General features: G+C 36.0%; 1 protein-coding gene across 5 annotated transcripts in view; it reads right to left on the bottom strand.

Moving 5' to 3' along the window:
* Positions 1-2789: 2789 nt before the first annotated feature.
* KLHL7 (kelch like family member 7) overlaps positions 2790-16672 on the bottom strand; it is a 69221-nt gene continuing 55338 nt past the window's right edge. For all 5 annotated transcript variants that reach the window (XM_043589079.1, XM_043589076.1, XM_043589080.1 and 2 more), the window contains 4 exons: positions 12397-12637; positions 9802-10003; positions 5017-5114; positions 2790-4112 (listed from right to left, as the gene is read on the bottom strand). In XM_043589079.1, the coding sequence (XP_043445014.1) occupies positions 3829-4112; positions 5017-5114; positions 9802-10003; positions 12397-12637 (825 nt within the window). In that variant the 3' untranslated portion in view covers positions 2790-3828. The remainder of the gene's footprint in view (positions 4113-5016; positions 5115-9801; positions 10004-12396; positions 12638-16672) is intronic.

Raw genomic sequence — 16672 nt, 5'->3', positions numbered from 1 at the left:
CAAGGTGTATAGAAAACGTTAAAGAAACTAAAACATCCCCAGGACAGAATACTATAGGAAAGAATATTTTTTAAAAAGTGTTCTTAGAAATTAAACATGGCTAGTGAAAACAAATTCAATAGAGGGTTGGAAGATAAAGTCAGAGAAATCCCGTACAAGAACTGACTAAACCAGATCCTGAACCCGATTACTGTTGTTATGAGAGGAGGCTTAAAGGTCTGGGAACTAAAAAGCTTTCTAGTTAGTAACATTTCAGACAATTTCCCAGCATAGACTTTAAAATTTTTATTTCTCCCAAAAATAGCCTTGCAAAGGAGGAAGTTAGGAAGGTGAAAATAAATTCAAACTTTTAAGTCTTTTGAGGCAAATGTAAGAAAAAGAGTGTTAAAGGATTTATCACATGATGAAAGATGCAGCCTGAAATTGTCTTTCATTTTGCCAAATTATTGAGGCTTAATTTGGTGTCATGTTGGAATGGACTGAATTTTCTGACATTGTGGGTATATGTTAATGGCATCACCCTTAAAAAGCAAAATTTCCTCCAAATATTTCCCTTACCCTGGCCTATGCGGCAAATCTCAAATTTTTGCTGTTAACAGTATATAAGGCAAAAGGAACATAGACTGCTTGGTTAATATGTGTTTATTTAATGGCTTATTTTTGTGATTCAAAATTTCCTTTAAGATTGTAGGTCAGGTTTTTGAAAGCTAGGTCAAAATTGTAATTGAGTACTGTTTTTTTATAGCAACATTTTTTGAAGACAAACTTTTTACGTTCAAGTTGTGATTTTTAAAATTTCAACTAAACTTCTGTCATCAAAATCGTGTCACTGCAAAGGATATAGTATTAACATATCACATGGTGATGAAAAAGAAAGTAGAGACCTTTATATGAAGGACAGGAATTTTGTGGGGAGGAAAAAGGAATAGAAAAAATACTTGCTGATATATCCTGTCATCATTACTCATTATCCTGGCATTGACAATTTTGCAGAGTATTTCCAAGGCAGAAAATAGGTACTAATTAGTAATTACTAAGATTACTAACACCACCCCCCTCCCCCCAAACCACTTCATTACAATACATCAAATCTCTCTACATACTTACAGTGTGTTCTGGTCAGTCGATACAGCCTAAAGAAAAGGCTAGTCTGTTTAAAAGATTTCAAATAGGGGGTGCCTGGGTGGCTTAGTTGTTTAAGCGTCCAACTTCAGCTCAGGTCATGATCTCACTTTGTGAGTTTGAGCCCCGACTGCTGTCAGTGCAGAGCCTGCTTCAGATCCTCTGTCTCCCTCTCTCTGTCTGCCCCCCTCCCATGCTCTCTCTCTCTCTCAAAGACAAACATAATTTAAGAAATAAAATATTTCAAAAAAAAATTAAAAAAAAAATAAATAAAATATTTCAAAGAGTGCTGCATATTCCATATGGGAGATTATTGTATTAAATTAAGTAATATAACCAAATCATGTTAAATGGATGTTCTGCCCTCAAAGAAATTAAACTGGACATTTTTTTTCTAATTCAATTTCACAAAATTCACAACCCAACATAAAAATATTCAAGATAGGCAAATCCAGAGACAGAAAGATTAATGGTTGTCTTGTTTGGGGTATGTAACCAGGATGGATAATGTCCCCCTATAATTCATGTCCACTTGGAAATTCAGACTGTGACCTTATCTGCAAACAGGGTCTCGGCAGATGTTATTAGTTAAGATCATACTAGACTGAGGGAGGGTAGGTTAGATACAATGACTAACTGTCCTTATAACACCACACCAAGACACAGAGACATAGGAAAGGACATGTGAAGACAGAGGCAGTGATTTTAATGATGCAATTTCAAGTCAATGAATGCCAAGGGTTTCCAACAACCACCAGAAGCTAGGGGAGGGGTATGGGCACTTTCTGCCTCAGAGCCTCTACCCAGAAGGAGGCAACTCTGTCAACAACCCGATTTAGGACTTTTGGCCTCTTAGAAAGAATAAGTTTCTGTTGTTTTAAAGTCACCAAGTTTGTGGTAATTCATTATAGGAGCCACAGGAAACTAATAGAGGGGACAATGGGGACTGATGGCTAATGAGTATGGGGTTTCTTCTCTGTGGTGATGAAAATGTTCCAAAATTGTGATGCTGACTGCACAAGTCTGTGAGTATAATAAAGACCACTGAATGGTATACTTTAAATGGGTGCATTGTAGGATATGTAAATTACATTTCAAGAAAAGTGTTATGTGCATTAAAAACCCTACATAGGGGCGCCTGGGTGGCGCAGTCGGTTAAGCGTCCGACTTCAGCCAGGTCACGATCTCGCTGTCCGTGAGTTCGAGCCCCGCATCGGGCTCTGGGCTGATGGCTCAGAGCCTGGAGCCTGTTTCCGATTCTGTGTCTCCCTCTCTCTCTGCCCCTCGCCCGTTCATGCTCTGTCTCTCTCGGTCCCAAAAAAAAAAAAAAAAAACAAAAACAAAACCCAAAACCCTACATAAATAAAAATACTATCACTATGCTTTTTATAATTTCTTTTTCATTTGAACATTTTTAGGATTTAAGATTATAACCCCCATGTAAATAAAACAATGAAGATCAAAACAGAAACAATGGTTCACAAGTTTTAAAAACCGTTGCCTAACACATTTAAAATGAAAGATGAATAAAACTTAGCAGTCTATTTTAAGTTAAAAAATATTTAATATAATTGGATAAAAACACTGATGGTGACAGCTTTACATGGCTCATTCCATACATTCCATAATGTAAAAGGGCAAAACATTACTAGGAAAGAAATGAGTAGTTGGGTTTGTAAAAGATTTATTGACCACATAAAAGCAATTAATACGAGATGACAAACATTTAACTCAAATTATTACAAAACTTTTAGGAGATACCTGGGTCAAACCTCTCTGATGCGTCCTGCTAATAAAAAGAAATCATGTATCTTTTTAAATCCATAAGAAGTTCAAAGTCAACATTGATATTGTATAGCTATCAGTGCTATTCTAGTAACCTAGAAATTTGCTATAAATAGCTTTATCTTTTGCTAATCATTCTTACTATGATTTTATTTTATTTTATTTAACAGTGAGTGAAGAGGCATAATCATTTTTTAACCACGGGGTAAAACAGTACTATAAATTAACCGGCGTGCTAAGCTTGACATTTTGTGTTTAAAAGATGGAATATATTTAATTGAATATATTTCATGAGGACTTGGGTATGTTTCTAAGCCCAAAATGTGTTTATGAAGTTTTGTGAGAGAAAATGTGTATGCCTTGACTCACTCTGGCTTGCTTTTAAAATGGAATAAATTTGGCACTAAATGGAACAAATGAAGACAAGCAAAACTAGGTGAGACTAAGCTGCTTCATCGGAGTTGCCTGTCTTGACTTACACTTCATACTATGTCTTCGTTCTTGACTGAACAGAAACAAGTAGACCTACCTACATAGCACTTCTATGATGTATGAAAATAGAATCTAGAGCTAAGATGAGACTGCTTCACTGACGAGCCAATCCCCACTCTGCCATAATCATAGTTACACATGTAAAATTCATTCAAGAATTTGTATTTTCACCAAATGCTTATGATTTTTCAAGTTTTCTCACTAGGTATGTCTTGGTTAAGTGGCCAGCTAAAATATGGTCTTTGAATTAAGTAAGGAAATTCATATAAAAGAAACATCTATTTTATAGCGATCTTACTTTACTTGAAATTTCCTTAAAAACAAAACAAAACAAAACACCAAACTAAACCTTTGTAACCAAACTCTTGGAACAAAGCACTGGTGGCCATATTTTTGAGTCTCCAATAAATCTTGAAGTCCATTCACTTTTCATGTTTCAAGTGTTTCTTCATTTGCTCCACAAGTATCAACAACACAAATTAAACAACTTGTTACTGGAAAAGCTCGGACTTTGGAGTTGGCAACCCATTTGTCTGTCTCAGTATTATATTCAAGGATGTGTCCTAATCGACCCACACCTTGAAAACCCGCCAAGACATAGACTATAGAGCCAACTGCTGCACACTTCACTGTTACACCCTTCCATGGCATTGGTGAGACCATCTTCCATTCGTTTAATTTAATATCATAATATTCCACGTTGTCCAGGCCACCTTCAAAAGAATAAAATTACATGAACGACTATATGAACAATTCTAAGATCTCTTAAAGTATTCTTTTGCATTTTCCCAACATTTTATTGTGAACATTTTCAAACATGCAGAACAGTTAAGAATCTTACAATGAATGCCCAGAAATCTACCATCTATTCTTATTTTTACTTTAACATAATACAAATTTAACTTAATTTTTACTTGTTGGTTTAGAATCCTAAATATTTATATTTATTTTGCAAAATTAAAAATGTTCTGTTCTGGAAAAGTAAATCAGTGGATTCTCCTTCTGATTAACTTTGATTATAATTATTCAAATTATCCTTCTGGCATTTATCAATTTAGCAATGGTGAGAGACAGGAAAAGGGAAAGAAGGTATTTCTTTGTTATATATTTAAGTAATGCTAAAAGGTACTAAAATGAGCTTTGTGGACTATAGATTGTCCAGATTCTCCATAAGATTTTTTGCTATAAATTATTTAAGAAAGTAAAAAGTCAAATTTACTTATTTAAAAAATAGTAATATTGATATTTTCATGCAAATTTTAAAAATGTTTAGGAAATTATGCCATGCAGGGTCTGTATACAAATCTTAAAAGTTGTATTTAAAGGGTTTTTTTTTTTTTTAATTCCAATGTTTCTGTTACTCAATAAGTTCTTTGGTTATTATGATACTACTACCCAGGAAATGTGTGAGGTGGACATTACCTACATTTCATGGACAGCAATGTTAAATACACTGCAATGTCTCATAAAATAGTTCCCAGAAACTATAAAAATAAGTATAATAATGTGTGTGATAAATGCTTGTATTTAGATTTTAAGAAATGTTTATAAAATTTAAGAGAAGGAGGTCTCAGCAAATTCACTGGGAAAGTTAAACAGTGAATTAATATCACATACCCAAGCCATTCTGACCACCTACAGCAAATATCTTGTCTTTTACAAATACCAGTCCATGATTCTTCCTGGCCTCAATCATTGGACACAGCTCAGTCCATCTGAAAATAAAAGAAAGTTTTTAGAGTACTTGTTCACAGGAAGTAAAGTACTCATACTAATTTATAAGAAAGGTTTGTTATCCCAATTAAAGTGATCATTTACCACTCACCTATGTGTTCACACACAAACACACACACCTGAGAAGCTAGAAAACAAAAGTCTAACATGGTTTTGAGGAATTTATTTAAAGGCCAGGTAAATGGGGATTTTACTCCTTTCAACTTCGATAGAGTATGAGAAATAGAGAATATCTGGAGACTGCTAACACGTCTTTGGAGGAAATCCAATCCCTGTAGTTCACAATAATTTGTTAAAATGGTAACAACAACAACAACAAAAAAAGGGAAGGTATTTAAGTATAAAATACTAATATTGTCACACATGGTTTTAATTAACATTTATGTATGAGTAAAATACAAATTTAACACTGGGCTCTAGCAATCAGCAAATGAGTAGTATCTGTTACTATTCACATGTCCACCTTCAAATGTACCCTCGAACTTTAGGCAGCTCTAGTAACAAAAGTACTGTCACTGTGTCTAATTTAATACCTTATTAGCATGTTATTTTGTTCACAGCCACTACTATACGTAATGAGACTGAGAATATAAATGTGGACACAAGTGTTGAAGAATACTAAATCATAGCTAACAGCCTCATACACACAGACAACTGTTACTTTTTTCTATGAGACTCAATCCCTTCTTTTGCATATAATCCAATATACCCAATTGACATTTCTGACTGTGAAGGGGGTACTGGCACACAGGCTTGTTTGTGTCTCAACAGCTAACATATCAAAAGTCTCCAAGCAAAAACAAACAGGAAATTGGACATAAGTGTAACTCTTTAATATGATTATTTATATCTCTTATTTAAAAATTTTTTTCTTTAATGTTTATTTTTGAGAGAGAGAGAGCACACGAGCAGGGGAGGGACAGAGAGAGGGAGTCACAGAATTCAGAGCAGGCTCCAGGCTCTGAGCTGTAGGCATAGAGCCTGACGCAGGGCTTGAACTCACAAACCGTGAGATCATGACCTGAGCCGAAGTTGGACACTTAACCAACTTAGCTGCCCAGGCACCCCTATCTCTTCTTTTAAAAGTTAAATTTACAATTTTTTCAAAATAATTAGGACATAATGATTAACTGAAATATTAGCACTGTTTTGTTGCCTTATATCTATAAATTTTGTTTGCTTTAAAAGATATTTGAAAGTCACCACTCTCATTTTCAGAGCACTCTGTAAGGTGAGGTGGGCAACACTGGTCCTTTTTTTTTTTTTTTTTTTTTTCAGGGTAAATACACATGCTCCCCCATGCTGGTTTTTTCCAGCAAACAGCTCAGACATGGGAGCCACACTGGACCTCCACTGCCTTTCCACGCAGTGAGCTTCAGATGGTGAGCTGTCAAAATGCAATAAACATAGTATTTGACTTGGAAAAATTCAAAATATATACCCCTTTCTTCTCCACATATGTCCGTGATATAAAGTAAGAGTGTATTTGTATGTGTGGTGGGTGGTCTGATGCTAATGATGGTTTGACTTAACAATTTTTTGACTTTATGATAATGCAAAAGTGAAACACATACAGTAGAAACTGTGCTTCACATTTTGAATTCTGATCTTTTCCTGGGCCAGCTGTATGATACTCTCTCACGATGCTGGCCAGCAGCAGTGAGCCACAGCTCCCAGTCAGCCAGATGATCACGAGGGTGAACGACTGATACGCTTAGGACCATCCTGTACTTGTACAGCCATTCCGCTTTTCATGTCCAGTATTCACCTATTCACCACATTATAAAATAGTTTTGTGTTAACTGATTTTGCCCAACTATAGGCTACTGTAAGTGTTTTGAGCATGTTTAAGGTAGGCTAGGCTAAGCTATGATGTCCAGGTTAGGTGGAGTAAGTGCATTTGCAAGGTAACAATATTTTCAACTTACATTGGGTTTATCAGGATGTAACCCCACTGTAAGTAGAGGAAGATCTTTGCAGCTAAGTCTCCTGAAGGTTTAGAGTAGGAAGTTTCCCAAAATACATTTTCTTCTTCCTGTAATTTCATATGTGGAGTATGTACTGTGTCCATGCTCTCCCCAACCTGAACTTTAGTATTTAGAAGTTTTTCTTAAAGTTCTGACTGCATAAACTATGTCATGTTGTTTCCACAGGCTTCATTTCTTAGCTTCCAATTAAACCAGTTACAAAACACTTAAAAAAGGAAATCACTGTAGCATATAACTTTTCATTTTGGGATGTGAATCATTATAGTCACACTAGCTTTTCACTTAGGGTAAAGTTAAGGGCATTGAAGAGAATATAGAGAATTCAGGTTTCATACATAAGCTCAATATATACAAAAGAAATGCTAAGTTGTGTAAGTTTTAAAATATTCCCCTAAATTGAATGTATTGATCCAGTTTTAAAAAATATTGAGGTTGTAGGCACGCCTGGATGGCTCAGTCGGTTGGGCGTCCGACTTCGGCTCGGGTTATGATCTCATAGTTCGTGCGTTCGAGCCCCGCATTGGGCTCTGTGCTGACAGCTCTGAGCCTGGAGCCTACTTTGGATTCAGTCTCCTTCTCTCTCTCTCTACCCCTCCCCAACTTGTGCTCTGTCACTCTCTGTCTCTCAAAAATAAGTAAATAAATAAATAAATAATAATAATAATAATAATAATAATAATAAAATATTGAGGCTGCAGAGGTGCCCGGATGGCTCAGTGAGTTAAGCATCCAACTCTGGATTTCAGCTCAGGTCATGCATGATCTGATGGTGTGTGAGACTGAGCCCCATGTAGAGTTCTGCACCGGCCTGCTTGGGATTCTCTCTCTCTCTGCCCTTCCCCAGCTACTGCTCTTGCTCTCTATCTCTCAAAAATAAATAACTTAAAAAAAAAAATATTGAGGGGCAGAATTCCTTTATACTTTTTCCCTGCTGCTATGAATAAGAATATACTAATTTACACTGACAGTGCCTGAATAAAGATCTCAAAATTTAGAATCCTGGTGTTTATCTGGTATGAGTTCTACTTTAAGAGATTTTTTTAGAAATGAAAAAAATAATTAGGCAGCAGGATGAATGAGACCACAGTTTTCCAACTAATATGCAGTACTAGTTTTTGGGCATAAAATTTCTCAGAGGCAAAGCAGAGGTATCTCAGGGATACAGGAGGGAAGACAGTTGGCATACACCCCCCTCCTGTAATTTGGGACAAGATGGGGTAGATAGCTCAACTGACAGATGATGGGATGAGATAAGGGGTATCCCCAGTGTGTTCTGGCAAGTACAAAGGTATATTTTGAAAAACACTGAGGAATAGTAAATTTGATGATCTCTGAGAGATTTTCTAGTCGCAACACTTCAGCAAAGGTAAGTTTCAAGATAAGTGGCTTTCAATTCTGTTACTAGCACTGGTAACCAGCTGGGCAAAAAAAATGAGAAAAGAACAACTGTAACTGCAGCTTTGTTTGGGGAAGGAATTACTGATTTTAAATTCTTTAAAAATGGGTGGAAGTGTAAGTAAATAATGGTACATGGCTAATCACATTTTATAATTAAATTATTACTTTTCACTAAAAAAAAAAAAAAAAATAGCTGGAGTAGAAGACTTCTATGTTTTATAAGCTGGCAATATTTCCTAAATGTAAAACTTGAACGTAAGACTTATGGTGCAGTTCTTTGGCATAATGTTTAAGTTGAACATATTTACCTAATAATTGGTTCTGGTAAAGGAAGAACAATGCTTTCAAATCAGTAAGTTACTTGTCTTATCAAATCTCTTTGGCTGTTTCTGAGTATCAAAAAAAAGGTCTGACTTGGATATTACCCGTGGTCATTTCCTCAGTTTAATGGCATTTTACTTACCCACGCCCCCTACTGTTCAGTAATTTGCACATTAGCTTTGTCTTTGTCTACATTGAACAGGTTCCATCATTAATTATAAGGTCAGAAAAGCTGCCTAACCATTTCTTTAGCATTTTGTCTTTAAAAAAGCAGTTACTTACTTCCTGGATTTAAGAATAATCTTACTGGAAAAATATGTATCTACCCATACAAACTCAGAATTAAGACATTATACCTAGGGGTACAATTTATTAATGATACAAACCAATCAATATATGATATTCCCAATTAAAGGCAAATTTACTACTGATCATAAATTTTTCCCTGTCCTCCCCTACATTTCCTGACCTCAAACAAAAGTATTTTATGACTTTGATGAATCAAGTCATACTTGTCCCATTCACAGCATTTGCTGCACAAACAAGAACAGAAAGAGAGCAGCTCCCACAGGGTATATAAGGTCAAGCCATTTCTTAAAGCATAGAGGAGTGGTCCAGGCCATGAATGTCCCAAACCTAGCACATTCCCAAGTGTATGCATATTCTTGATACGAGAACTAAATTCTTCTGTTGGGCTCCTTTGCCTTTTGCCATCTTCTTCCTCTGAGCTTACATACAATTAACTGAAAGAAGACTTTTTTTTTGTTTGTTTATACAGTGTAGTTTTAATGAGTTATGCATAAGGTTATTCCCACACACTTCTACACATAAGTTTACAAACCCTTATATCTAAAGAACGATGTTACTTAAAAGACGAATTATACCCAGTGTGATTTCAATGACTTAAGAACAGGTCTGTTCTTGCATGATTTTAAAATAGGACTTTTAAACTGATACATACGTTTCTGTGGCAGGATCATAAACCTCACAGGAATTCAGCACGCGCCCAGAAACATTGTTCCCTAAACTTCCACCACAAACATAGATCAGGCCGTTGGCTTCCACCATCCCGTGGCTGCAGCGCTGAGTCAACATGCTGGGCTTTGTGTGCCAGCTTTCAGTTCTTGTATCATAGCACTCAAATAAATACAGCGCTGAGTTTCCTGTAAAAGAAAAGGCCCAACCAGACTTAGCTTAGTGTGTGTGTGGGCTTGGAGTGAGCTGATTGTAGAAGGAAGTCACTAGTTACTGGAGGGAGGAATTTACAGTTGTAGAGTCTTTTCTAAACTTAATTAACAATAACAGCAAAATGTAGGAATAGCTTAAGAAAAAGCTAACCCTGTTTGTATAGACCTTAGAAAATATTAAAAAAAAAAAAAGGATCTGCTGAAGATACTTATTTATTGGTAATTAATTTAGGAAAAGATTGGTTTGAATTCAGAAGAAAAATTAAATAAATAACATTATGTATGTCTTCAAGCCCAGTTATGCATGATGGGAATTATCCAAACTTCAAATGTTTATAGAGGAGAAAACTACAGTTATTTATAGATGATAAATCCATACCTTAAACTCTGAAAACTATGATCTGATAATATTCTAAGGATTATAATTTAACATTCCGTAATAGTCACTGCACCATTAAAAAAACTATTCTTCCTGACTACTCTTAGTGGTTGTGTGAGTAAGCCCTGAAGTCATGCTGGGCCATTCTGAAGTATATTCTCAAGGTACCACTGCATGACTCTGGTGTAATTTGATTATACATTTTAATAGCAAAACATATATTCATCCTGTTTTGCAACTTCTGCAAGTTATAGGGGCTCAATAGAGAATTTTAGAAATAATACTAATGAAGAAACAGGTGCTTTTTTCCTTCCGAAGAAAAACGTTAAAATTTAACCAAATGATTTCTCATCTCCCACTCTTCTGGACTTTGCTAATGCTTAACAACACCCTTATAATTCTCAACCACAACCAAGGTCTACAGAAGGCAAAATTCAGGGAATAACAAATGGAAGAAGCAACCGTCCTGATTAACATTAACTTCTTTTTAACTTTTAGAACATTTTCAATTTGATAGATTCATTTGGTTGATATTAAGGGGAAATACAGAGTATGTGGCAGATATAAGAAATTACTATTTAAGTAAAAAACTCAGTAATTGCTGAAGAAGTTACATATTATGCTTTCTATAAAAAGTGTATCTATAGAACAGTTACTTTCTATTATCTTTAGTATTTATTGTGTTTGAAATATGTCTTCATAGACATTCTATGAAGAATGCTTTTAAAGGGGAAAAAGAAAAAAAAGGAAAAAAAAGAAGGGGAAAAGGTCACTTCTTAAGTCACATTTTAAAAATCTTTAATTTTTCTGGGTTTCTTGGGTATCACGAGGATGAGTGTCCAACTCTTGATTTTGGCTCAGGTTGTGATCGAGCCCTGTATGGGGTCCCATGCTGACAGCACGGAGCCTGCTTGGGATTCTTTCCCTTTCTCTCGGACCCTCCCCAGTGCTTGTTCATGCTCCCTCTCTTTCAAAATAAACTTAAAAAAAAAAAAAAAACCTTTAAATTTTCTAATATTTTAGAATCTAAGTATTTTTAAAAAAATTTTTTTTTTCAACATTTATTTATTTTGGGACAGAGAGAGACAGAGCATGAACAGGGGCGGGGCAGAGAGAGAGGGAGACACAGAATCGGAAACAGGCTCCAGGCTCCAAGCCATCCGCCCAGAGCCTGACGCGGGGCTCGAACTCCCGGACCGCGAGATCGTGACCTGGCTGAAGTCGGACGATTAACCGACTGCGCCACCCAGGCGCCCCTAGAATCTAAGTATTTTTGACATCTAGTGGGGGAGTAAAAACATCAAACAGATAAATATGCTGACCAAAAGTAAAACATTCTCTGGCCTAATATAAAATTATCAAAGAAAATAAAGACTTAATTAACATTTAAATTCTGTACCTTAGGTTTACTTGGTCTTCCTAGTTTTCTTTATAAACCCATTATTTAGCTAAAGAAATTATCCGAAAAGGTAAAAGCATGTAAATGCTATTATATATCCAGTCTGCGCCTAGAATATTCATTTAGAAAAACTACTCATTTAGAAAAAGACCACTCCTGATGCTAACAAATTATCCATTAAAGAGAAAGGTGTTTTACACCCAAGCCCATATGCTGTTCTAAAAAGGCAATATAGATTTTAAAAGCAAGAATGTAGTAAAGAGATCTTAAAGAGTCTAGGAGTGAGCCACACTCTGAAATCGTCAAAGCAAATATTATGTATCTTAAAGCAATCTACATAGAACTAAAATCTAGACGGCATGAGAGGAAAACGGGACAGTTAACGTAACTTAGGAAGCTGAAGTTCTTGTAAAATTAACGAAGTAAGGTAAACCTTCAGGGAAATGGGCTGTACAATGTGACAGATGTGTATGTAAGTTATGTTAAAAAGACCATACCAGTTGTTTATTATAAATATGAAAAGCCAAGAAACTTTACCAAGATACTTGGTAAAACACTTTTTGCAAACAAAGATACCGAGTAAGTCCTTACCGACTTCGGAACCTCCAGATGTATAAATTTTGCCTTCTGCAGCACAGGCAGCAAGGCTGTCTCGAGGTGTTGGAGGGCCCAGTTTGGAATACCAGCTATCCTTCACGACATTGTAACAATCCATTCGTTTTATGGGGAAAAGCTGAGAGCCCCCCAAAATGTACACTACGTTGTCCCAAAACACACATGCTGCATCCCTTCGTTTTTCAAAGGGGCAGCGGATGTCTGTCCAGCTATAATCCTGTAACAGGAAAAAAATGGTCAGTAATGCAAAACTTATCAGATGATAAGATGATCTTATCTTATTGATCAGAGGAGGCATTGATCTGATGAGGCAAATTGATACAGATGAGGCAAAGACATAGTTGAGAAAATACAAAATGTGAGTTTGTTAATTTACTAGAGTACATATCACAATGTTTGGCTTGAGACATTACCTAACTTAATCTTGTGTGATTTCTTCAGAATGTGTGTTAGGTGGGGGCAGAGGGCGAGAGGAAGATAGTGGCTGCTTTGGGTGTTTTCTGGCTCCAGATTAAACTGTCACACATTTGAATGCATCCCTACCACCAGTCTCCTATTCCTTCTGTTACTAAGCATAATAATACAAGAAAATTCTAAAATAAGTGAAGTACTTTTGTTACTTAGACAAAGGCCCATTTCAAATGTAACTCTAGCCATCCCTTCCCTGCCAGATACACTGAGAGATGTAAATAATCATTGGCTAACATGAAGTTTAAGGTGCTGTGATCTTCCTGACATCTAAGGCGAGAAGGTATTTTGTGGACTTCTGTAATATTAACTTTTTAAAAATATTCAGTTCAGCCAGTTTATTCAGATGGACTCTTAAAGCTGTGATATTTACTATGGAATACTTGAAGAATCTGTTTCAACTAGTCTGGAAGCTCACTTTTTTCTTCCCAGTGATTAAAAATGAGCACATAATCAGTATTTCACAATAAGGGTGGTTCACAGCACCATTTAGTTTCCTCACTATGTCTAATACATCCAAGGATACCTTTTTCTGTGTAAATGTATGGGGATTCTCCCAAAGCTACAGCATCTTTGATTCCACCCCCCCCCCTCCTTTTTTTTTTTTTTTTTTTTTGAACAAGGAAGCTATAGTGTTTCTGCTGCTTTCTGAAAACGTCTAAAAATAATTTGGGTCTGGCAGAAATCCAAACAATTCCTGCTGTCACTGAGCAAAGCAGTGTGTGTGTGATTATTAACGCTCAGTGCCCTTTGGGAAAATCTGATGGGTATCTGTCACACTAGCGCCGTTTTAGGCATTCATCAGATTAGATCAAAGCATCATACAACACCAGGAAGTCTCAGGAAAAAGAGCCCCTTATGCAGAGCACCTTGACTCCTTGTGATGATGAACATTCTGCTCTTTAGGTGACCAGAAAAACAAGAGACTTTTTATTTTTTAATACAAATTCTCTTTTTCTTTTAATGTTTATTTTTATTTTTGAGAGAGAGGGAGAGAGAGGGAAAGGGCAACAGAGGATCTGAAGCAGGCTCAGTACTGAGTGCAGAGCCTGATGTGGGGCCTGAACTCACAAACCGCAAGATCATGACCTGAGCTGAAGGCAGATGCTTAACTGACTAAGCCACCCAGGCACCCCTAGAAAAACAAGAGTCTTAATCCTTGCTTTATTCTCAATTTGGGATTCCCCTGGGTTACTCAGTGGTATACCTATGGCAGGCATACAAAACTATAGGATAAATATAACATTTTCCCAAAGTTTGTTTTGCTCAATGGACACTGAAAAATGGGAAAATTATTTTAAAAATTTGTTTTCTTAGAGTTGCATACCACAGAATGAAAAAAAAAATAAGAAAGTAATGACCATACTCTACAGGGAATGATCCCTCAAAAGTATAAACTAATGACTCTTACATATTCTGCAAATCTACTCATAATTCCTACCTGACCAACTTTATAAGTAGAGAACTTCAGTTTCATTAATTAGATACATTGTTAATTCACTGAATCTCAAGTCTTGCCACTTTTACACCCAATTTATTTGATATTATTAGAAAGCAATATGGGAACTTTCCCATAATTTCTAAAGATATTCTCAAGAACATTATCTTTTCCTGCTCTTCCTTTATTTCAGGATGAGAAAGTGGGTGATATATCCTTTTAAATGATCTCTAAGACCAGCTACTCTTCAAATTAAAAATAACTGCCCATGTATGAGCTAGGATTAAACACACAAACAAAATACTTTTTCTTTTAGCTAAATGAGTTTGAACATTTAGACGCTAGGATATGAGAAGTTCCAAAAAGAAAACAAAACAAAACAAATAACTCCCAAGAGTTTGATAATAGAATAGTTCTAACTTTTGATACTACCCAAGGGTTTGAGTAAGGAATAAATGAGTTCTCATATGTACCTGTCACATAGGGCTTAGGCTTCAGATTTAAGGATTAAAATAAATTGTGCTCTTAGAACTATAAGCTCAAGGGAAAAATGATTATCCAGTGTGTGTGACACATGTGTGACCAGGAATAGATAGGCACATGCACATGCTTGTATCTACTTGCAATTTGGGCCCTGATTTCTTTAGAAATCCTCAAATTTTTAAATCTTTTTCAATTCTCCAAATACTGTCATTGGTCAATGTACATTGTAGACGCTAAGCTTGATAAATACTAACTACATATAATATTCTTACCTAAGAGTTCATCTTCAAGGCAGATAGATGAAATAACCTTTGCAAGAATTTTACCTAGAATGTAAATCCGACTTTATTTCAGCTAAAATTTAATGTTTTATATTTTAGCTCATTAAGTATACCTGTCAGGTATACACAGTTATGCACCTGTGCTTGAAAATACCTGGCTTTGGTTGTATCCATGTATGAGGGAAGGGAGCTTTTTTACTCACATGTACGTATGGTAGATCTCACTCCCATCTACTAACTCCCCCCATCTACACTTCATCCAAAACAATACTAAGAAGGTGATTTGATGTTTGCCCTTTAATAACTTGTTATACTGCCTAGGAGATAATGTGTGCAGTTGAGAGAGCAAGCAGAGAGGGTAAAAATACAGATTAGAAGTCTGACTTAAAGCCTCTGTGGGTAGGAATGCCAGGTCTTATCCTAGCAATAGGACCATTCCCAACCCGGGGCCTGCAGGTAGAGGAAGGGTTGCTTATGGCTCTGAGCTCCTAGGCTACAGGTCAAGTTAGACATGCAGCTTTCCTGTAAGTCCAGACACATACATAGCACTAGAGTTACATTGTATATGTGTGGGCATGGAACTGTTACTCTAAAAACAATGTAACTCAGTTAAGTTTTATTGAGTATCAATTTCATGCACGTTTCTGTGCCTGACTGCTGATATGAAAATGGGATAACTGGAAAGCCTGGAAAAGACACAGGTAGAAGGAAGTTTTGACACATCACTCATTTATGCATCCACACACATATACACTCGTGTATAAAATCCTGTCTTCCTTTGTCCTTAGCCTTTCTTGTCTCTGCTGTGATATATACCACATTCAAGATTTTTTTCAAGCTCAAGGCTTCTTTCCTTTTTGTAGGCTTCTCTTTTTCTGAATCCCCACCACACTTAAGTCTGGGCTTGATGACTGAGCACTCCATTACATCGTGTCCTGTATGATTTTCCAGCAGTGGTGTGGTACTACAGTGAGATGCTTCTTGAGGTGAGAGGCTGTAATTGCCTCTCTAAATCCCTCAAGGCAAAAATATCAGCTTGCTGTTTTCCTTGAGAGTAGGGACTGATTTTATACAATCTGCATTCTGAAAACACATGAATCTTCAAAAAATAAACACACCACACACAGATATTTTAACAATCAAGACAAGCAAAATCCAAAATAAAAGAAATACTTTTTATTTTTAAGACTCGAGAATTTTATTTTGGATCATTTTGAGAGGAAACCAAGCAAACATAGGAAAGATGGGGTCTTAGAAAAAAAGGAAAACAAAATTAACAAAACGGCAAAAAAAAATTAAACAAATAAAAGAAAAAAAACCCTTAAGATTTCTTGCAGAAACTTCAAGGAGTCAATCTAATCTGAGTTTACAATGTCCAAATTGTAAGCACTTTCTGTAAAGCCATTATCTGACTTATTTCAAGCACTTCCCCTTCCAGGAGCTATGCTGAAATATCTTAAAACATTTTATTTAATTTCCTCAATAATTCCATGAAGAATAAGCTTATTTTATAGATGATGATATCTTAGAGAGTTAAGTACTATGTCAAGATCACAGCGTTAGAAAGTAGTGAATCCAAGAT

The sequence above is a fragment of the Prionailurus bengalensis genome, chromosome A2, assembly GCF_016509475.1.
Source record: "Prionailurus bengalensis isolate Pbe53 chromosome A2, Fcat_Pben_1.1_paternal_pri, whole genome shotgun sequence".
Taxonomy (NCBI): domain Eukaryota; kingdom Metazoa; phylum Chordata; class Mammalia; order Carnivora; family Felidae; genus Prionailurus; species Prionailurus bengalensis.
This window is presented reverse-complemented; position numbering and strand designations above follow the sequence as displayed.